General features: G+C 39.4%; 1 protein-coding gene across 1 annotated transcript in view; it reads right to left on the bottom strand.

Moving 5' to 3' along the window:
• Positions 1-11305: 11305 nt before the first annotated feature.
• Positions 11306-22959, bottom strand: part of SPATA6 (spermatogenesis associated 6) — a gene marked incomplete at its 5' end in the record, with an annotated part of 34224 nt that continues 22570 nt past the window's right edge. The window contains 3 exons of the mRNA XM_010287268.1: positions 11306-11486; positions 15331-15419; positions 19181-19280. Coding sequence (XP_010285570.1) covers positions 11306-11486; positions 15331-15419; positions 19181-19280 — 370 coding nt within the window. The remainder of the gene's footprint in view (positions 11487-15330; positions 15420-19180; positions 19281-22959) is intronic.

Here is a 22959-nt window from a genome sequence, read left to right as displayed (position 1 = left end):
CTCGCGAGCCCTTCGCGGGGAGCGGCGCGTCACCGCCGCAGGAGCGCTGCGCAGCCTCGCTCCTCACCGCGCGTGACGAAGTGCAATATCCTACCAGAACGCATCGCTTTCAGAGCTGTAACCAATATACAAGTCCATTGGCAGCAGATGTTATTAATGATACCAATACATATTTTCTTATTAATCTTCCATACTAGGCTTGTGTCTATCTGCAAATGATTATCATTCATTTTCCTGACAAATCTATCAAGACCATTTATTACTGTTCGGCAAAGGATCTTCTTTTAAACAAAGATTAATAACATTGCGTTTGATCTGGCTGGCTGAGCTGAAGGAAATGAAATTAACAATGAACCCTACAAACATGTCATCTCTTTAATTTACCGGAAAATATTTTAAAATGTTATTTAAAAGAATACACGCTATGGTGGGCGCAGTTTATTACAAAGAAAAGAAATGACACCGCATGCATTTTAGAATGCATGGAATACCTGGAAGTCTCTGCTTCTGGGTTAAACTGGATCCTACCTGGGATGACGAGCTCTCATCCCTGCAGGGAGCATTCCCTCCCTGCATTCCCCCAGAGGGGACCTTCACCAGGGTAAAGCTCGGGGAGATCTGAGGGAGAGGAGGGGACACGTGGGCTGACAGCATCCCAGCACCCTTCAGCACTTTTGGTTCCTATGAGGAAAAGAAAGAAACTCAGTAGATTTACATGGATTAGTTTCCTTTCCTCTGCACTCTCTTCTTACTTTCCCTTCCTTTCATTTGAGTAAAATAATAACAGCAAATATACACCAAAGAACACATCAGAACCCCCTTGTACTTTTACTGTTAATAGTAATGCAAAAACTTAACAGCGAATTTGCCTTTGCCTTGCTGTGTTCACAGCCATCAACTTACCTTTTGAGCCCCGGTTTGGTGCAGGTACCCACTGGCGTGTCTCCGCAGGACTTTCCCCACGTGCCTGGCTCTGGGCTGTGACATCTCTGGCAATGGGAATCCCACCACTCCCCTCCACAGCCTTGTGCCTGGAAGGTGTGTGTGTGCATGTCCCCCCACTACTGGAGCTCGCTCACCTGTTAGTGCCCAATATAATTGTAATTCAATTGTATTCTTGAATTACATACTCAAGAAGCGTTTCTCCTACAGATAATAAAGTCAACTTCTTACCTTCAGTGGATTCACTTTATTTTACCCAGATACAGGGTTAGGAGCAATGTTTTAAACCCTGGACAAAAGAAAATAATCCTGCTAACCTCAGGCTGTAGCAGTGTCAAAATGCTGACGTACTGACAGGAGGGTTTCCAAGTGTACATCTGTGTACCTCTGCAGAGCAGCACAAGCACACTCGCTAAATTGGTTGGTATTTAACCGTAAGTTTTACAGCTACATAACAAAGTCTTCTGGATTTTTTAAAATTAAAAAGTCATCAATGTAGCGTAGGTCTTCAAAAATTTATAATAAATAAGAAAAGCCTGAATATATACCAAAGCAGGGTTTGGCTTGTCTGCAGATTAAAAGGTAATGAGTTAATGAGAGAAGAAAGTTTGCCCTCTGTTTAAGGTAGAGATGTATCTCCAGTTACTTTGGGGACACTTTGTAGTTTCATAAGAGGCGAGAGCTCAGGCTGCACATGTCCAGGCCATGCATACCGAAGTAGGACCAGACTCTGAGCTTCTGAAAGGTCTGATCTTCTACTTTGACCGAGCATTCACTGGTAGCTTTCAGGATCTTTGAGCGATAGCCACAATGCATATAACAGAACATGCCTGCCTGCTGCTTTATCAAACTGCCAGCTTAGCCATGTTTCTTTTAGCACAATGGACCATCCTGGCATAAAGACTGCAAGCTGAGACGAAAGCAGTTTCTGGCTAAGGCGTTCTAAAAGCTAAATACTCATTACATTAGAAAAAAAAAAAGGAGCTGCACCTTATTTCTAGCATGACTGCATCTCGATCCAGCTTTCACCTGCTGGATTTCATCAAGCCTCTTCTTGCATTAAGCAGTTGTCTGTTATGAACTTACACCACATAAATAAAAATCATAGGCAGTGCATGCAGGGAAATAGGGCTTTATAATCACGGAAAGGCAAAAAAAAGGGGATAATACCAAAAGGAAGTGGCAAAGGACGAACTGTAGCAGACGCAAAAAACAAATTCAAGCCTCTCATCTCTGTCCTGTATGTATATTTAATGGGGTATATCTATGTCTCCCGTTTCAGACTAATGCCAGCATAATGTGGGAAGTGTCATCCAGCCTCGGTGGTTCCCCAAATCTGGGTATGAACAGTTTTTAGTTTGTTTGCCTAGAGCAGTAAGAGAGATATACAGGGTATTGTGAAGGCAACATGGGGCAATAAATGAAAGTGATTTTTTTAGCATAGGTAAAATGATAATGTCACAACAATTTGAGGTTTTTGTACAACCTCCTCTGAAGCAGGTGAACATGTGTGAAGAAGCCAATTGCTGAGCTTCTGCCCCAACACAGCGTTGCTGCAACGGTGATGGAGGCATCCTTCCAGGCTGTGAAAGATTGCAAGGAAACATCACTGCCTGTTCTCAAGAGAAGTGAAAGATGACAACCTCCTCATCACCTAAATGCAACCTCCCCAGTGGAGATGGCAAATCCAGGGAACACCAAAATACAGATGTCCTTGTTGGAGAAATGGTCAAGGAGTCTTCAACGGTGTTGCCCATCATTGCCCCGAATTCCGCTCCACAGAACGCTACCTTTTCCCAAGTGTACCCTGACCCTCAGTCTCACGCATTTTCTCTACCTTTCTGTAACTCAGTGAGTCTTGAAACTCTTACAGGAGAGATGGAGAATGCTTCTGCCCCAGAACAGCCCCTCAACCCAAGAACTGGGCACTCCTCAGAGTCTGTGATAGGCTTCAAGTCCTTTAAGTGGAGCAGGGAAGTTTGTGGATGTGCAATGGCTCTTTAATTCCTGACCTGAGATCCCACATAACACCCAAAGCCATCTTCATGCCTTCCCTCCCCTTGGCTCAAATGCAATTTCCAACACCTCTGTGTATTTATCTCCGTCACAGTACCTGGGGGATGTTATTTAAGCATGTGCCATCTGGTCAAAGACTGGCATCAAGGTATCCGTGTGCTATTCAAGCACAGCCCAAGATTTCATAAGCAAAACCTGAAATATCATGCAGTGCAGTATTATAGATAAGCTGTCCGAGCAAGACCAGATGGCACCACCATGCCAAGGACAACAGACAGAGATATTAAGTTGTCAGAGTGCGAACCAAAGTCAGCCTGAGCTGCTGAGTTCAGGCAATTTCCATGCATGATTCCCAGGAACGAGCAGCAAGCTGTCCCAAAACACTCTGCAGAAATGCTCCTGGAGAGGGCACTTGAACAACACTGTGTGAGCCACAGTCCGTCCCAGTGCCAGACAAGGGGAGTGTGCGCGGGTGTGTAATAGTACACACGTGTAGGCAAAACATTGAGAGCAACGGCACTTGCAACACTCCGTTCCTCTCTGTAGTGTGGTTTCTCTACTAGACTACCATCAGGTTGGGTTCACAGCATTCTGGATTCAGTACTGGGATGGAGATCGTCAGGGACAATTCCTCTGCCCACTTTCTAGTTTAGACTAACACAGCAAGCTTTATTTCTGAGCTCTGTGTGTCTAGGGGAAGGGCCAGTGTAACCATTTTAAGAGACCTGTAATTTTTGCTGCATTTGTTCAAAACAGGAATGTTTGTTCAAAACATTCAGCTGTGGCTCGCTCCTGTAGCTTCCACAAAAGCAGCATTCGATTTAATATGTGAGATTCATAACCAACTAACACAGTGCAATAGTTCACATTGGTTTGAAGAAAAAAAAATTCTGCTGGAAGCACAGGCAAGTAGCAGTGTCAATTTTTCATTAACCTACAGCCACTGTCTCTGTAGACTTACAGCTGTAAGTAAGATTACTGTTATAATTTCTTCTGGTCCCTAAGGGGAAGAAAAAAAACTTCTCAAAATTTTTAAGGTCATTAAAAAAACCCCACCTTTAAATTGGAAGTAGTTTCAGTTTACTTTCATATTTCAAAATCACATCTTAGCTCCAGCCTCACATCAAAGCAGAAATGTCAGTTGCTTTGTTTCTACATCTTCCATGAAAGAAGTTTCAGCTTATACATGAGCTGACTGCCAAGTAAATAGATCTTCCTGGGGAACAAAAGCAGCTTTCTTCTGTTTGTTTTAAACATATGTAAATAGAGTCCCAGGAGCTGAGCTGCCTGTCACTTCAGCAGGTTTGCACTCATGTCACTCAGCTGGTTATTTCTGAGCGACCTGAGGTCAGAACTGCAGAAGTCTCCCTCCCCACTCCTCCACGCACTCCTATCAAGCAGCCACTCAAGTCCTTTCCCTCGGCAAAAGGGAAACAGTTTAATGCATATTTCTTCTTTGTTAGTTTCTTATTCCTTCTTTTCCTTTTTTTGTGTTTTTAAGCTCTAGTTACAGAATGACAGAAATACTTTGCTCCGTTGTCACAGTCACCGCGATGGTTCTGAAAAGCTTTCGGCAGCCAAGATCAGTATCTGACAGTATCTTTCTGCTATCAATAAACAGTCAGGGCTGTGCTCCTACATACTGGCAATGTATGGAAGACTGATGGTAGCTACTGGTTCTTGGTCAAGATTATGGGGGGCAGGGAAGAAACAGGAATGGATTAGTAAGAAAAATGACTCTTCTTTTTTTTTTTTTTGTTTTTTGTTTTTTGTTTTAACAGGGGGGCATCATCAGTCTTGAGATTTCTCTTTTCAATAATAGGCATTTAAACAGTGGGGAGATATTTTCCACAAAGCCAGAAGACAACAAAGAGGAGTACAATCCCTTCACACGCTCATCTTCTATTACTCACTTTTTTTTTTTTTTAATTTAAAATAGCAAATCAGTGCAAAATTAAGAGCACTTAATGCCTGTCATTTCCAAATGGCTTGGGTTATAACTCAATCTTCAGCACTTGCTTTGGGTGTAATACCGGGTAGCACTGAGGGATGCCTCACTTTATAGGCTACGCATAAGCCGCAATTAAGGAAAATCAAGTACACAAGAAACCTCAGTTTTGATTGGCTGAGTTACCAAAACTTACTGATAATTCAAATCCCTTGAGTATTATTCAGTGTTTTCTTCTCCCTGCTTTTTTCATCTCTTGACAAGTTTACAAAGAAAAGAATGGAGCAGAGCTTAGCTGCATTACATCCAACATGCTGCCTACACAAACGCCAAAGAAGCTAAATGAACCCCAGAACATATGGCACGCTGCTGACAGAGCTCAGAAACTGGTTCTGCATGAGCAACAAGGAACATCTTGAAACGCACAAGACATATGTGTTTTAGGAAGAAGATTGAAGTGTTTCATAATAAAACAGGACAAAGTGAAATACAAGTGCTGTATAAAATTTTAATTAAAAACTGGTTTTACCCCTCAACGTGAATATACAATATGTTTCCCAGATGGATTTCATATTTAAGTATTATCCAAACCAAAAACATAAATGAGACAAATAAAGCCTTCAGAAATGGCACAGAGGCTAAAATGTATGTAAACACTAGACGACTGTGGTGAAAACAAGACAGGCAGAGAAAGCAACCTCTTAGCAAATGTTTACTACTGGAGTACTGAATGAAACAGTTCATACAACTATAGCCTTAGTAACACCACAATTAGCTAAACATTCAAAAATTCAAGTGAGTGTAACAATATAAATATGAGCATTAGAACTCACCATCATTCAGTGACGTAAATGGTGCTTTTATGACTTAAGTTTCACAGGTTAACTTATACACTGATAACTCATGGTCTATAAATGCGTAATTCATGGCATCCATGCATCAAACCACTCTCAAAGTCTACCCCTGCTTTCAGCCTCTCACCCCCACTTTGGGTGAAGCTCTGTTCATTCAACGGCATCAGCTCTACAGGGTTACGCATGTGCCTGACCACAGAACAAAATTTTTGTGCTGTATCCTCAGGATCAGTAAATTCTTATGAACGAAGAGGGATGTTGTTTTGCAACAGCAAACTCCTTTCCCTGAAGAGGGGAGAAGGCAGCTCAGATCACCACTTCTCAGACTGCACAGAGTTCTCTGCTAGGTCAGAAGCAATCACCCAGAATTGCATGGAAATACACATGAAGAAAAAGCACCATGTCCACATTGATCAAGCAACGAGAAATATTACAGTTCCTTCATGTTGCCATCCCAACAAATATCACTGCACTTCAGAGAATTTCTCACTGAAGACAAACAGGGGACAAACTGCCTGTCTTTAGCAAGCCAGCATTGTTAACAAAAGGAGCTACAGCCTCATCTTTTAGGGCCTTTGTTGATGATGTTTTGAATTCCATGGAGAAAGCAGTAGAAACCAATGCAATCGATGGGGTTCATGCTTAATAGTTCACTGTGTAACAGAAACAGGAATATTAGGAGTTCTTGATCACTTCCCACAACACGGGTTTATTTCTTGAAATTGAAAGGAACTGGGCAAAGACCAGTTCTCTGCTGCTAGCAGAGCTGCTAGCTCTCGTCTCGATCACCTAAACCAGACACCATTTCTGTCAGTGAGGTAGCTCATTAAAATCATCCACAGAAATGCTGTTCTCTCTTAGCTTCAATTGTTTTCACTGGAACCAAGAAGCTAAGTTGCATTGATTTGAACGTTTCCCCAAATTCCTTGACTACTAAACAAATCTCTTGACATACTCTCAGCATCCTGATAATGATCACTCCATAACCACTGACGTAATTAACATTATCGTAGGCTTTCCTACAACACAGAGATTCCACATTACAAGACTTACACCATTAAGTGACCACTGCTAAAAGGCTAAGAATTTTGTTGCATAGTTCAGTGTTTTAGAAAACACTTCCGAGCTTAAAAATTAGGAAGAGCAGAATTATACAATAAGCTATTTCTTGTGCACAGACTGAAAAGGCAGAGATTCCTTCCAACTTACTTTCTCTGCCAAACCTATGGCACACTATACAAACTTTTCCACCGTCAAGTTGCACACACCATTGCACCCTTTGCTCCTGGGCAGACGATGAGAACAAGCGATGTGATAGATGTTAACACTGCGGATTAGTACACATAGCAGAAAGCAGTAACACATCAGGATGATGAAAAAAAAAATTGTATTAAAAAAAAGTATCATGAGAGCAATCAGTACGAGTATGATGAATCCATATCATGCAGGAGACAGAAGCTGAGTAGGATACCCACTGTAAAGATTAGCTCTAAAAGCACATGTAGTAAAGCAGTTCATTATCTTTTTCAGCTGTCTCTTAGATTTAATAGGTTTCTATCTTGATAAGATTAAGACTTGCTTAATAATTATCTGATTAAAACATAATAAACCTGGGAAAATTAAAATAAAGTTTTTTTAGTAACCTGGAGACGAGACGGGACTTCTCAGCCAGGTTTCCACAAAATAATTTTTGTAACATTCACCTCAGGATCCCAAAGCACTTCATAGGCATTTAATTAAGCTTCAACAGAGCACAAACTCCCCATTTTACAGCTGAGGTAACAATGGGACTGAGCTTGGAATAGACTATTTAACACTGAGCAGAGCTAAATATTCTTTTACCCAAAAAAATAGACTCCTAACACCTATAGGTAGATTTCTTTCTCCCCTCACTTGTTTTGGCAGCCTCCTAAGCTAACAGTAAAATTCAAACATCTGATGCACAATCTAAAGAACAGCCCCCATCATCTTCTGAGCTGCTCAGATTTGGGGTATAAACACTGCTGCCCATCTATCTTACAAAGATCCTGTAAGCTCCTACCTGTTCGCTTTCCTCTAGCCATCCCTATGCCTCTCGTCCCCAGTGGACCAGTTTAAGCTTCCCTTCTAGCTGAAAACTTAGATGAGTCAGATAGTTAGAGTTTGACATTTTTGCTTTCAACCCACAACAGGTCAATGACAGAGTGATTTCCAAAGCAACTACTACTCAGCAAAGGATTTGCATTTCTATTGAACACAGGCAGGTAGTTTGTCTAAAGCCACCCCAAGATCCTAAATTATACCAAGTTATTTGTAGAAAAGAGGGAAGGAAGCAAGTAGGAAGCAGACTCCAACTTGATAAAATGAAAGTGATTAAAATATAAAAATATGGCACTGATTGCATACTGCAAGCAACACTGGGTGCTGAATAGCATTTGGTGAGAATACTCATGGGTTATAATAACTTGGGGAGGGCAAGAGAAAGAGACAGACTCTACAGAAAAACACTAATTCACTCTTAATCTAGCCCATTATTTCTAGATTTGAGTAGGCAGCTTTCCTTTAGGTGGCAAAATGACGGGGGTGGAATTATGCCATCCCACTGTCACTAACAGGCCACTTTGTGGATGGCAAAAGATAAGGAATGAGCATAGAAAATGCTATTTAAAGCTCCACTCAGGAACCTAGAAATTTGCATTTGATAGAAGGGATTTAAATTGTATTAGAAGGCAAGGTGCACTAAACAATTACAGTTTATTACTATGTTGGTTCACTGCCTGAACCTATACTTATCACATCCTGCAGTAGCAAAGGAGCCGCCGTGCTCAGTGCACTTGAGCTGTATGCATATTAATAGGAAGGTTAGCTGAGCAAACAGGGAAGGGGCCAAAAGCTTCTGAAAACTAAGTGGCTTGCAGATTTTTATGGACAGATTGAGTAATCTGGGTCTTAAGTCACATTTCATAGAAAAGTTTTCCATTAACCAAACTGGATTTCTAGCACAGTGCTTGGAAGAGAACACTCTTTGCTGCATCAGAGCATATAAATTGTGGAATGACTCTGACCCAAAAGAGAAACACATACCCTGCAGCAGCTGATTCAGAAAGACATTATACACACCATCTCCCCTCGCAGCTGGAGCAGGGCCAAGGACACTCACAGTCTATCTATCTGCTTCATTTGTTGTTATGCTGCATACAAAGGCTACAGGGACAATATTCATATTGGTAAAAAATTCAATATATGAATCCTCCCCCATCCAGTTTTCAGCTTTGATGAAAATTTTTTCATCTTTGATGAAAAACTGAAGGTTGCCATATTACCATATGCTTCTTTCCTTTGGCTAGGGGAATTAAACAGATATACCCCAGCCACTCCTCTGGACACCTCAAAAACATTACCCTGTTCTTTCACAGTGGCCTCCAACTTTCCTCATCCCCTCCTTGTGTCTTGAATTCATGGTACCTTGTGTCCTTACTCATCCATACAAAAAAGTCAAAGCCTTGGCATTCAGGCCTTCTTACAAATCAAACAAACTGGGACTAAAATCTGCAATGCTGGGTTGCCAGGGAGGGAAAAATCAAACAGTACTCCTATGGCACAGAACCAGATTAGGCCAAAGGGGAGCAGCACTGGAGAGGGAAAACACAGAGAATACTGGATGAAAGCTGGGGGATACCATGAGAACAGTAAATCTTATGGCTCAAACACATAAAGGAAACCACAGCAACCTTCAGATTTCAGTAGATTCATTTTAAACCAGAAGATTGGAAAGTATCTCTCAGAATGTGCCCTGCCTATTTAGGATCCATTTGAATGCACCTACTTTCCTGAGCAGCAACGAGAAAGAACTATTCCTTCATGGACTAATAGGGGGTCACAGGAACAGGCCAATGAATGAATATCAGGTACTGGTAGCACAACATTCCACAGCCACCATGCCTTCAGTGGCACAGCTTGGGTAAGTTTTACTTTTCACTTCTGGAAAAGTGTACTACTACTTCACAGAGTGACTCAACACTTACCCATAGCATGAGACTGTGCAACTAATGCCCTTTGAAAGCACTAATGTGCTAAATGGCATCAGGGACAGGAAGTTATCAGTGTTAATCCACTTCAACTGGTTTAACAGTTACAAGGAATAGAAATGTCTATATGCAAGACACTTCCTCTGAGAGTCCGCTTTCCTGAAACAGAAGCACACAGCCTTTCAACGTGCTTTCCCACGAGCATAATTGCTCAGCAACTGCTTTCTCAAATCAATTATGTTGTCTCAGCATTAAAGGATGGAAGGCAGAGTAGACCAACTTTTTGTTTATCCAGGCATGCTGGCAGGTTACAGTCATATGTTCTGCCATCTGTACTGCTAGCTTTATCCTTTATCCAATCATAAGAGGTAAAATGGCATTGGTGTAACTGAATCTGTTCACTCAGTCAGGGAAGGAGCCAGAACAGGCATTTGTTTTTTTCCCCCATCCTGAAAGGAAGCAGGAGATGGACACTCTTGCCCTTTTAAAACATTCCGCTTTTCAATAGATGGGCAATTTGCCCCAGTCTGCTAATGTGGGATCTGTTCAATGCAAGGCTGAAAAGGTTCCATCCCCAGGGAGAGCATCGAACTGCTGATGAACATTTGGTGGCCTTTAGCAAAAACGATGCGATTTCTGCCAACAGGATCCCAGCAGACTGGGAAGGACAGGCTCCAAATTAGGTGGGATTGTGATGCAGGAACTTCAGAAGGCCTGTCCGGGGTATATGAGGAGCTTGCTGACTAGCTCCAGTCTTTCCCCTGCCACACTCCTTTCTTATTCATATTTTTTAAAATTACCAGTATATTCGCAAATGTCATGGCTGCATCCAAGAGAACCTGGAAACTTTCACATGCACAGGGTGTGTGAAGATGACCTTTCTTCTGATACAAAGGCTGCTGGGCTGGGTGGGTTTCTTTCAAAATTTGACAGTAGTGGAAAATTTGTGACTAAAGGTGCTTGAAACCATTTTGAAAGCACGTCTATAGCTTAGCATCAGAGTTTCTGCCCTTCTCAAAAATAAACAATCCAAAAGCAATTCCCTTTGTCCCAGATGGGACGCTTTTAAATAAACACTCACATTCACCTTCCTCTTTAGATCTCCTCTCTGAACACGAGGCCATATTGCTTTTTCAATCCATTCTGTTTATGTTACTAAATAGCCTTAATTATTTAGTAAGAATTAGCTGCAGCTGAAACCTGAGTTGATGTCAGACTGGAATGTCCAGCAGACCTGTTAGTCTTCAAATTACTATCTTTTCATAGTCTCAAAGGAGCAACACCATCTTGAGTAACTATGGAAGGGCTTACTTGCTGTTGGTTGGTTTTGGGTTGGTTTGGGGGCGGGGAGGGGGGGGGAGTGTGTAGGGGGATGTTAATAGTTTCCGTTTAGCAACCCAGGCCAAAATGGCGTTTCTCCAAAACCCTGCCCAACCATAACTGCACCTTAAAAATAGAGTACAAATATTTGTTACATAAAAATAGGTTTCATTACAAATATGAACACGGTGTACTGTGCGTTTCCAGGTGACTTGCTATCAGGAGTCCGTTTTTTGGTCTGAAACAGTGCCAGAAGCTTTTTGGTACATGTTTCTATATATTTTCTCGAGACTCTCTTCAAAGATCACTCTGTGAGGCTTCCCTTTGTATGCAGCTGCACGACTAGACCAATATTCACAATTATCCAAGTGAACGGTAGTGCCCTGCTGCACTGGTGAACTGTCAACAGAAAGAAGATAAGAAACAATTATCAAATCAAGATAAGGAAGAGGAATCAGAAGCACAAAACCAGCAGAAAACCTAATGCACAGCTGCTAAACACAGGTTACTTTTCACAAATTGAAACAAAAACTGCACTGCAGCTAATTCTAAGAAATAGAAGCCCCACATTATTCAATCACATAAATTCTCCCCCACTTATCTGAGTGTACTTGATAATACCTCCCAAATAGAAAGAGAATTAATTTTCAAAGAGCATGCAGTAATTTTGCTGTATTTTGATAGGCAGCATGACTAGGCACTAAGCCTATGCAAGAGCAACACAGTAGGATTTTTGTGTCCTTTGAAGGTCAAAATGTAACCACAAGCAGCTATTTCAATATGAAGACAATCTATCAGAGGTATATTTAATTATTGTGGTTGCAGCTGTAAAGTGCTCTATCAGAAGCATCTTGGATTAAGTATTCTACCAAATACATTACGATATAGTGGCAATCGTGTGTTCCTTCCCCACCCCATCTTCTGTGTCATTGTTTTAATACTAAACAAATACAATCTCGTATTTCAGTTGCTTTGAGAAATTATTTCCTAGATCTATGAAGTGAAATTTATCCTCTGAAAATCATTATGAAATACTGACAAATCTGAAGTATGTATATCTAAACCTTACGACTATTTGCCTTCTCTTGAAACTTTCAAAACAAAGGCTTGTGTCATATAAAGAAATGAACCATTTTCCTGTAATAAAGCATGCAACAAGTAGCTCAAAAATCATAAGCAAAAAATGACTACTGAGGTGACATTTTTCAGATCTGCTCAGAGATTTAGGCACTTACGACACTTAAAAATTAGGACTGAGCTATCTTCAGCCTTTCCTGAATGTTCTCAGTCTGGGAAATGAAACTGGAAATGCAAAGCTTACAGTGATCATCTTCACTTTGGAAATGGATTACATTTCACAGGGAAGCTTTACATTCTCTTATATACATATCATTTATTAATCTACTATGGTCAAACCAGTACTTAAAACTTTGTCCTCAAGTTAGTAAACACCTGTGACAAAATTGAAAGAAACCTTATGTCAAAGGACTTACAACTATACTTCTAGCTAGCTGCATCAAAACACAAGGTTTTCACTTTAAGAAAGTAAAGTGGTGAGGGAAAAAAAGGAAGATGTAGGATCCATTTTCTAAATTCACATTCCTAAGCTTCCACTGTCCCGTGGAAAACAAAAGAAGGAATAGCTTTTGCATTTAGATTTCTTACATTCAAATATTATGGTGATGCCAATCTACAACACATAAAACAACAAGATTTTTTATACTGCTCCAATATTAAAAAGGGAGGAAGGCCCCTTTCACACTTTTTTGAAAAAGCTCCAGCTTTTCAAAAAGGTGGCATTTACAGTCAGTCAACAGCATGAAGAAAATTTAAACCTGTTTATCATCCTGGAGAGGGTGAACTGTGCTTCCCAGTTTGGACACAGAAACCAACCTACCAAACAGTAAAATCAAATTAAGCCCCCCCCCCCCCCCACAAACGCCCCCCCCCCCCCCCCCCCAAGTCAATATCCTGGGGACCTATCAACAGCTGAAGTTTTACCTCCTCTCTGCAGTTTGTATTACTTCACTTCTGATGGAGAATTCTCAGGCCAACAAATAAGCACAGAACTAGGAGCAGCACTTGTAACCATGCAACAAACAGCTCTGACACTCTTTTCCTTGGAATACACTTCCTGCAGTCAGCCTTGTGTTTGCCTTTTCTTCTACTGAAAGCTTAACCTACACAAAGACACTCAAAATCCAACCACAAGCTGCAGTAAAGGAAAGACTCAAAAAACAATAGTAACTTTCATAAGTTCCTTATTTTGGTACTGACAAAGACTTTAAAAAAAAAAAAAGACATAAGCTTCATTTTCCCTTCCTTTTTTTTTTTTTGTGTGTGTGTGTGTGTGTATGTATTTTCATTAGCCAGTCCTTGCAGATGAGATACTTAGCACTGGTGTGGACAAAGATACAGCCAAGCTAGGGAAGAGTCCCTCTCCTGTCTCAACTGGAAACCAGCTGACGACCTGAGCTAAGCAATCTGGGAATTACACTCACAAATCACATTAACAGCAGGATTCCTGCACGCAACTCCCTGCTCTGAAATACCTGTCATATGCTTTTGTTCCCTCATACATCTCCTTTAAGAGTCCCAGAAGTTCTTTTCTGAGTGAATCATATACTAAATATTTCACAAAACATGGACCTTTTCCTTACTCCCAGTGGTTTTCAATCATCTGCTTTACTGCCAACATTTGGTCGACAGTACCATGTCCTTCTATGAACTCTGTCTCTGTCCTTGTATCCTGTTTACGAGCACTGTGGCAAACCCTCAGCAATCAGACTGTCCTCGAGTCCTTTTATGTCTCGCCCTTCAGCGAATGGGACTAGTGCTGCCAGCCTCTAAACCCAAGGAGCAGTCCTTTCCCAACTTGAGTGCCACATTTCATATCCCATCAATTCTTGATTCTGTAGTATTAGGATTTATTTTTTCTTTTTTCATGGTCTGCAGTTTCAGCATCAATCTCAAAGTCCCAAAGCTGCCTCAAAACAAAAACTTGCACTTTCTCTCTCACAAACACATCCTACACAATTTAATTGCAGTAGCTGTTAGGACAAAGGATAAGGGAGCAAAAAGGCTACATGCAGAATACAGGAGTGAGCACAGGTATGGAAATACTAACAACTTCAGTAGCAACTTCACATACATGTGAAAATCTACGACTACCTAGATACCCTGCGTAGAGGTGACTATAAGTTACAGGAATTTTTAAAAAAGCCAACAACTCATAAATGAACTTTTTAGAGCTTACTAATTGCAAGTAGAAGCTCACTATGATACCCATACTGAATTATCCTCCTTTCAGTGGTATACAATGGTGATTCAGGAAGCATTTGTTACAAAATATTGCATCACATTTAATTATCAAAATAAAATCTTTTTTTCCTAATGTCAGGACCTCTCAAATTTAGCACCAAAGTTCTAGGACTTCTCTCTTAATATAAAAAAACCCAGAAAAGCCGTACAACCCCCAAAATGTTTTGGATTACTTAGTATCTTTCCTCCAAAAAGTACCCAAAATGTTCTACAAAATACTGTGTGCATACATAGAGAACGTCAATACCGATAACTTCTACAGAAGTTATCTGTAGTATGTCAAAATATGTAGTTGTCAAAATCAATTCAATCAGTGTCATTTAAGTAAAATATTCAAATGAAACCCTAGTTGTATATGTGAGGAGTACACAAAATAATTAACCAACATAAACCAGGTTTTCAAGATACCTTCTGAAATATGGCATGCTGAATCACTAAACCATAGCATATATATTTGCTGTGTTTTTTAAGATGCTTCTCTTTCCCAAATATGTGTTTTAGGGAAGAAAAAAAATGCAAACCAACCCCAAACCATATTATTAAAGAATCTTCAATTTATTTTTGCACTCCCATACTTTTAAGAAAAAATAACCAATTAGTTATTTTTAAGTGATATTTGCTCTCTGGTTGATAAAAATCAAAAAAACTACTGCCCAAGGATCATTTTTATGACTGAGTCCACTTCCAAAATCAGCGTTTTATGAAGACTATACTGACACAGTACCAACAAGCATGAAACGCGTAATGATAGTTAACTAGATGAATTAGGTGAAAGAGCTTGGTAGGACTAACTCCTAAAGAAGCCTTTTCCCAGTGCAGTGTATTACATAGCTCAAAATAGGAAGAGAAATTTTTAGCTAAATTTAAAGAGCAATACCGTTAAGTATGACTGTTCTGTCTTGGTCAGAGAAAAACTCCATACCTGCTCTGCAGTTCACTCATGGATAAGGGTGCTTTATGCAAAGATTCTCTTGTCTTAGTCAAGTCTCCTTTTGATGAGTTACTATCATCCTAAAAAAACAGAAATCAAATTCTCATTACCTTGGTTTCTGATTACAATGATGTCATTTCAAAAATACTTTCCTCCATTTAGTAGAAGACTATTAAAGTGCTTACATTTCTTGGGGGAGAAAGGGACAAAGTGTAATGAGCCAAATGCCATTTATGGACACTTTTAATTAAATTCAGTACAACTCGGCTAATAATTTTCAGGTAATAAACTGGAAAGAACTTCTAGACAGTGTAGATCTAAAGAACTATGCAGACAGCACAAGCTTCAATAATCCCCAAACATGTTGGTTAAATGCTATGAAACCTACTGCTCACTGCCTTACTTTTGTTTCTTGCAGAAGAGGGGAAAAAGAACATAAAACTTATTATTTATTGGATTTTATAATGAGCTATTGTTATCCATTTAATGCATTTTACCAGACAGAAGCATTCCACACATCTGAATATTTTGATTCCATACACAGGGCTGAGAACATGCTTACCCAATTTGAAAAAGTAACTACGATAAACTTAAAGACCCTTTAGTGGTATTCTCAGGAGTCGCTAGAAAGTGATCTTACCTTCCAGATGCTATCTAGACATTAATTAACCCATATTTGCCCTCTTCGGTAAGTAAGAAACAAAGCACTTCGTGTGAAGGGAGCCAGTTGCTCACCTGAGACAGGATGGTAGAAATTCCACCACACAACCACGTTCACCCTACTCTGAAGAGCAAAGACACTACTTAAGAGGTGATATTAAGTGACACTTTTAGCAGAAGCTGATTGCTGTAAGGATTAGTAAACAAAATAATCTTTCATGCTATAGAAGAAACAACCAGGAAAAAAGAATGTGCAGTAAAAATAATCATGCTTGCTGGTAACACAAAACTGGGAGAAAAGACAATAGATATAGTAGTAGATGGCAATAAGATGCAGAACAAGCTGAAGGGCAGGTGTATGGATGAGGAAAAATCCTAACACAATTTATTGTGGTGAAGTACAAGGTAATAACTGTGTTTGTAAACAGGAAAACTCTCTTCCTTCAGCAGTCACAGACTGCAATGCACTGAAGAGGAAATGGGGTACAGTGGTAAATAAAACTCCACAACATTTGCCAGAGGCAAATTATGTTCTGGAAAGCAAAAAAAAAAGAAGGAAACATTATGATACCATCAGAATGTCACAGCAGCAAGCTACAGTGGACACCCTAAGGAATGTGCCGCAGAGCTCCAGTCACACTATTTTTACAGAGCCCTATGGAAACAAAATTTTGGAACACACAGCTGGATGCTTCTGGGAATGGTTACTTAGAGGCTCTTTGGAATGAACAGAGTAAAAGATACTTTTTAACCTTTCAAAGTTTGGAAGAGGATCCAGACTGGAGCCAAAATCTACTCGCCACATTGCCAGTGCACTTGCTTTACTATTCCCTCACTTTCAAGATAACTCATTTACCTCATCCATCCACTGCATAACAACGCAGCCTAGATTTTGGGCCATCTGGTGAAGAACAACTAATTCTGGTGTATTTTATGGTACTCACTGCAAGTAGACCTGATTTTTTTATTTATTTTTTAAGCAGATCAGCTGCTGTTAGCACAGCTTTCACAAGTTAGCTGTACACAATTATCAAACACTCTGAGACTTCCCTATAACACCCTCCCATTCCTTTTGCTCAGTGGAAGAAAATGGAGTGACAAAAATGGTCCTCTCCCAGCATTGTTCTGACTGGGTTGGTAATTAACGACTCAAAAATCTTACCCAATACCCCGATACGTGGATTTTTTAGGGCAGAAGCACGAGGTTTTCCAGCAGGAGAGGAAACTGGAAAGCATCACCTCTGATTATTAATCCCTGTGAGTATTCAGCAAGTGTTTGATACTGGAAGTGACAAGATGCTCTATCAGAGAGCCAACAGAAAGCACCATGCTTCAAGAATCTAACACCATGCTTGCAATTTTGCGAGCATTTGTGCAATATTGCAGTAACAAGTGAATACCAGCATACGTGTAAGTCATTCTAGAGTATAATGTTTTAAATTATATAAGTAAAATAAGTAAATAGGAAGAAAATTATCAAATTCTCCTTTACCTGTTATTATATTCAATAGTCTTTATGACTGTATGGAGAGACCGTATAACCAGCCACCCAGCTCTCCTAACAAACTAGTAAATCTGTATCATAAAGTCACGGTCTACTGTACCATCAAGGAAAGTAGTCAAGGACCACTGGAGATAGTTCAGGCTGTGCAAACTTTCATTACATGTAGGTGCTGGACCATCATGAAGTTCAATTTGTTATCTTAAGTTCATTGAAATGTCAGAGAAGCATTTGACATGATTTGTACCTATTTTGGAGTGGCTGAAACACAGAAAATGTGATAGGCATCTTCTATTTGAGAGGCAGCAGCTCACACGATCATAAAGTTCATATACAAACTCATGGAGGTACAGCATGAACTAGATCAAGCAGTCTTGGCATGCATAAGAAAAGGTTTTGCAGAGTTTAAAACAAAAAGCACAACAACTAAGCTAAAAATTAAGATTGAACGGAAATGAGAAAATAATCAGATTAAGAGAGCATGCAAGCAACACAAGGAGCTGCCCAGAATGGCTGGATTTGGGGAAATAAATAAATAAATAAATAGACTTCGGAGCTAAAGTCATTTGTTCAACACATCTTGCAGCAGTGGATTGAGACAACCTTCACTTCTGCCCCAGCCCTCTGCCATGGGTTTACTGTAGTCAGTGGAGTCACCGCATCCCAGCCAACAGAGCTTATATGCCAGTGTGCTAGTGTTACACCTGCCATTTCTGTGTTGAAGTGTGAGGTGGGGAGGCCAGGGCTCTCACACCCTTCATCATGCTTCCCACTGATACAGCGAACTGCGTCAGAGGGGAAAGGTGGACAGCTGGGGACAGTAGTAACTTAAAATTACAGCACCATTCAAAAGCAAATTTCTGTCAACACTGCTTTTTCTAAAGAGGAGAAACTGAAGTGCGAAAGATGACTTTCTCCACTTGGAGACACTCATGACTCTTCTAACTGATCAATAACATTTATGTGTTAGATTGTCAGACAAAACAGTAATTTCATCAGAGCTCCTAATGTTAATCTTACCTACCTCTCATCCTTACATCCTTTTACCTTACCTTTCATTTACCTCACCTCACGCTTAAGACCCTAGGTTCTTTGCAGATGAACAACTTCGTTATTCATCCTGTGCCATGACTGGGTCTCTCAAAATTGCAATAGCAAAAATTTTTATCTGTCTAAAACCACACTTCAAGATTCCATCAGACTCAAGGACAAAAATATTCTGATCCCAGGCATAATTTCATTAGATAAAGAGCTCCGTTCATTGAAAGCCAGGTAATTAAGGGAAAAAAGAACACATCTGAATAATAATATTAGCTCTACAAACAGCTGGACATAAGCAGCTGCTGATGCGCTGCAGCACAACATGTTAAGCCTTGATGTTCTACAGATCTGTAACATATTTTTTGCTTAAACTGGAAATGGAGAACCAGATTAAAAAAAACCCTGTAATTGTCCTCAAATATTCCATAAGAGGCTTACCTATACCAGCTGTCCATAAAGGCTACACAGAAGGAGGCTACTGAAATCAGTGCTAACAGTTCAGTTTATATACTGAATCCATATTTCTACAATCAAGGCTGCTGCAAAGGACAACTTTATAATAAATCAAGACCATAGACACAGTTCTCTTCCTCAGCCATCTTAGAGGAAAGAAAACATCTAGTTTGCAGTCAAACTTACAAATATTAGGCACTGTCTAGCACTGTGCGTCCTTAAAATATTTTTCACTCTTTTGTGGATCTCATCTCCATTTGCTGGTGAAGGCCAACCAGAGCTAAATCTGCAAGAGGAAGAGGAAAAACAGAAGAAATATTTTCTTGTTGAAAAGTTCAAACTTGCTTTTGACTCAGATTTGTTTTTTGGGTTTTTTGGGTTTTTTGTTTTGTTTGTTTGTTTTAAATTATGACACATGCATTACTTCTATTTGGAACATACACAATGTTTAGATTTCATTCTTTTTCTCCTCTGGGGTACAAGTAAAGAAACATTTCAAAGCAGGGCATAAATGGTATGCATCCACAATACCAACAGAAGATGCAAAACATGGAAAATGTTGATGATTTTGTAACTTGAGTAATATTTCTGTAATGTTTGTATTGCCTCTATAGAATAGAACGCTATACAGTTATTCTGTTCCCAGTGATCAGGTTTCATTTTTCTCTTTTTAAAGGAAGTATTACACACATGAAATTCTTTTCACTGGAATAAATAAAATAATCCCAATGCATGCAAATTGGAAAGCCCATGGTGTTAAAAACCTGCAAATTCACAATCTTTATTTCACAAGATGGAACTGCATTTTAAGTTGCTTTTTTACATTAAAAACCAGGTATCTTGCTTGATACGAGTGACTTAAAACCAACAGTTATTTTAGATTTTACCCTTTTATGTTCTGCAGCACAACTTCTTCCACTTCACTAAAAAAAAACCAAAAAAATAAACACACACCACTCTCATGCTTCTCAGCAAGTTCAGAAGCCAACAGAAAATTCTTATCAATAGTTATTCTCAGACTGGTGAGGTAGGCAACTAAGATTTTAAGAATAGGATCAGTTACGCACCAACCTCCAGATGTTAGTAGACTAAAACATGTATTATTTATGAAAAAAAAAAAGGAGGGGTGGGGGAGAAAGATTAGGAAATTCAAGGAAAGAATTATTGGGGAAAAGTAATGAAATGTTTACTTACACACTCTCATCACAGTGGATAGAAACAGTGCACCAAATCAAGATTGTGCATTTTCATTTCAACATTTCCTAATCTCTGAGAACCCGACTTTGCACCAAGAAAATAAAAACTCATGATGTGGTATCATGCTAATATGAATAGGGGTCACCAGGCAAGTTGCGAGCTGGCAAGCCACACCGCTGCAATTTGAGCCCAACAGCAGCAGTTGGCTGCCATGCTTTGGATGGATTAGGAGCACAAGAGACAGCGACATGCTTTAATAGTTGGCTTCACAAATTTGATGCAGTGGAAAAACATCATGACTCTGAACCCTGAGATACTACACTGGTCGCTGGAGGGGTCTGTGGGACTGAGACTGCAAGCCCTGCCCTCTTCTCTCCAATTTAGCACATTCCCTGTGTTACCCAGTCTCTGAAATCCCCACTCTGATGGTGCCTGGCTTAGTTTACCTTCATCAAGCTTCCAGAAATTTCAATACAGGTAAAGAACTGTACAGCTTCTTCCAAAAAGAACAAACCAAGTACACATAGAAAGTTTCAGTCCGAAACAAGTAACGTGGCAGCATTAAAATTGATGGAAGCAGGATAATGGGAAGTGCCAGGCTGCCTTGAAGGTTACAGGCGGGGCTGGGACTACTTTATAGTCTTTTGGATCATTCCTTCTATTACCAGAGAGAGAGAGAAATATAAGCAGAAAGTGACCAGTTATCTGCTTTTGAGTAGCTTTCTTCTATTTTCTTGTATCTAATCAACTTATTTGGACTCGGTCATTATTGTTGACCTTTCTGAAATCCCTCTTTCTGTTCTAAAGAGCCCCAATATTTTCAGCCTATTTATGAGTTTCCTTAAATCAAACAGTCTATATCTGAATGCTTCTAGCTTTCCTCAATAAAGAGTGCCAAGAAATGACACAATATTGGAAGGATGAATCATATAATTTATAGGAGGATGTATTTTCCATATTTCTAATAACATTTAACATTGTTTATCTTTGGCACATTACAGGCAAGAATTTTCACAAAGCTGGCTATAACATTCATATTAGCATCCTGAACAGTTACAATTAATTTCAAACCCAACAGCATGTATGGCAAATCCATACTGCTCAATTCTTTGGCATAGTAGAGTCTAACGATCTGCTGCACTAAAAGATCTCGCATAACTTTCCCTAAAAGAAAGCAAAACCGTCTGTGAATTTTGTTAGGGGCGGAAAGCATTGCTTTTAAAGAAACAGAACTCTGTCTGTTAAATGTTTACAAACATTTACTAATATTAAAGAGCCTCCAAAATGCAGGTTTAAAAATCTGCATCCTAGATGCAGTGAGTCATTTCCCATTTGACAAACAAAAGATAGACCCATGAAGTCATGGCATTTTCTCTTATTTATACAGCAGCTGCTATTCTTACATTATCCAAGTTGCTGGCACTGTGAAGAGAAGTTGGAATAGGTTGCCTTTGGGAAATAACTTTTATGAAATTCGTATGTAAGATCTCAGCTTATTGTTATTAATCTTAAATTTACAAATATACTTGGAGATAAATGTATTTACTTTTGGAAAAAAGAAAACCCAGCTTGCTATTGTATTCATTTAGAAAATACCTGGCTATGTCTGCAAGAAAATGAAGAAAATTTAAGTACTTAATTCAAGGACTATTACATTTCTTTCTTCAGGTGATTTTATTGATCAATCCACTAGTGTGCGCTGTGGTATAATAAATGTTAGCCACTCACACATACCCCAAACTGAATTTACAACCATAAAAAAGAAGGGTGGGGGGGGTGGGGGGCTGGGACGGGGACAAGGAAAACATCCAAACTTTGCGTGATTAAAACCAGTATCAGCTTCTTTTTAATTAGTTCTCCTAGTATTGTTCTTGTCTAATTTTAGTAATAACTATAGAGTCTAATCCACATTTAAAGTCATAATGTTAATATTTACACCAGCCAAAACTCAAACTAAAATAAAATCATGCCTGAAATGTAACAACCATAATCTGAAGTGAAACCTTTTTATGATAATCTAACTCTCCTACTGGAAACATTTTATAAAACAGGCTTTACAGCACAGCTTCTTAAAGTATAAATAAAGGGATTCCATTTGCCCCAAATCACCAACAAAGAGTTTTTAAAATGACTAGCTACTTATTTATGTGATTAAGGTGTCACTATCATATTGCAATGTTGAAAGGAAAGTAATTTCATTTCAATGACTGTTTGTCCTGATAAACGAAATAAACTTCTACAGCTGTATTCTTTGTCATACTTTCAATTTTCCCTGGGACTTGCAAACATTCTGCAGTTACATCAGTTTAAATTGTTTATTGATTCCAATAGATTGTATAAACACTTTGGAAATATAGCTCAGTGACCTAGAAAAAGCCAGATCAATCAGAGAACTTCTCAAGATTAATTTCAAAGATGTTGTGTCGAGTACAATCAAGGAAACAGAACCATTTTCCCTTGTAATGTGACTAAAGGTGTTTATTTTCTTTCATGAGATAAGGATTTTTTTAAGGTCATACAGACAACATCTACCTTGATAAAAAAAAAAAAGCCTAAAGATTGTGCTAAAGATTAAACTTATTTTCATGTATAATTTTATCCAGTAAGATGAAATACTCCATTAGAAATACAAACAGGATACATCCACCCATGTACTCTAGTCAAAAGCAGCTTGAGAACTTGAGAGCCGTAATAAATAGGAATTTTCAAATGTCAGACAATCCAACCATCCACTGGCACAGAGCAAAAATGTTAATATCACATTTCAG

The sequence above is a fragment of the Phaethon lepturus genome, unplaced genomic scaffold (genome assembly GCF_000687285.1).
Source record: "Phaethon lepturus isolate BGI_N335 unplaced genomic scaffold, ASM68728v1 scaffold11325, whole genome shotgun sequence".
Lineage (NCBI taxonomy): Eukaryota > Metazoa > Chordata > Aves > Phaethontiformes > Phaethontidae > Phaethon > Phaethon lepturus.
Note: the sequence above shows the minus strand (reverse complement) of the source record. Positions and strands in the feature narration are given on the sequence as shown.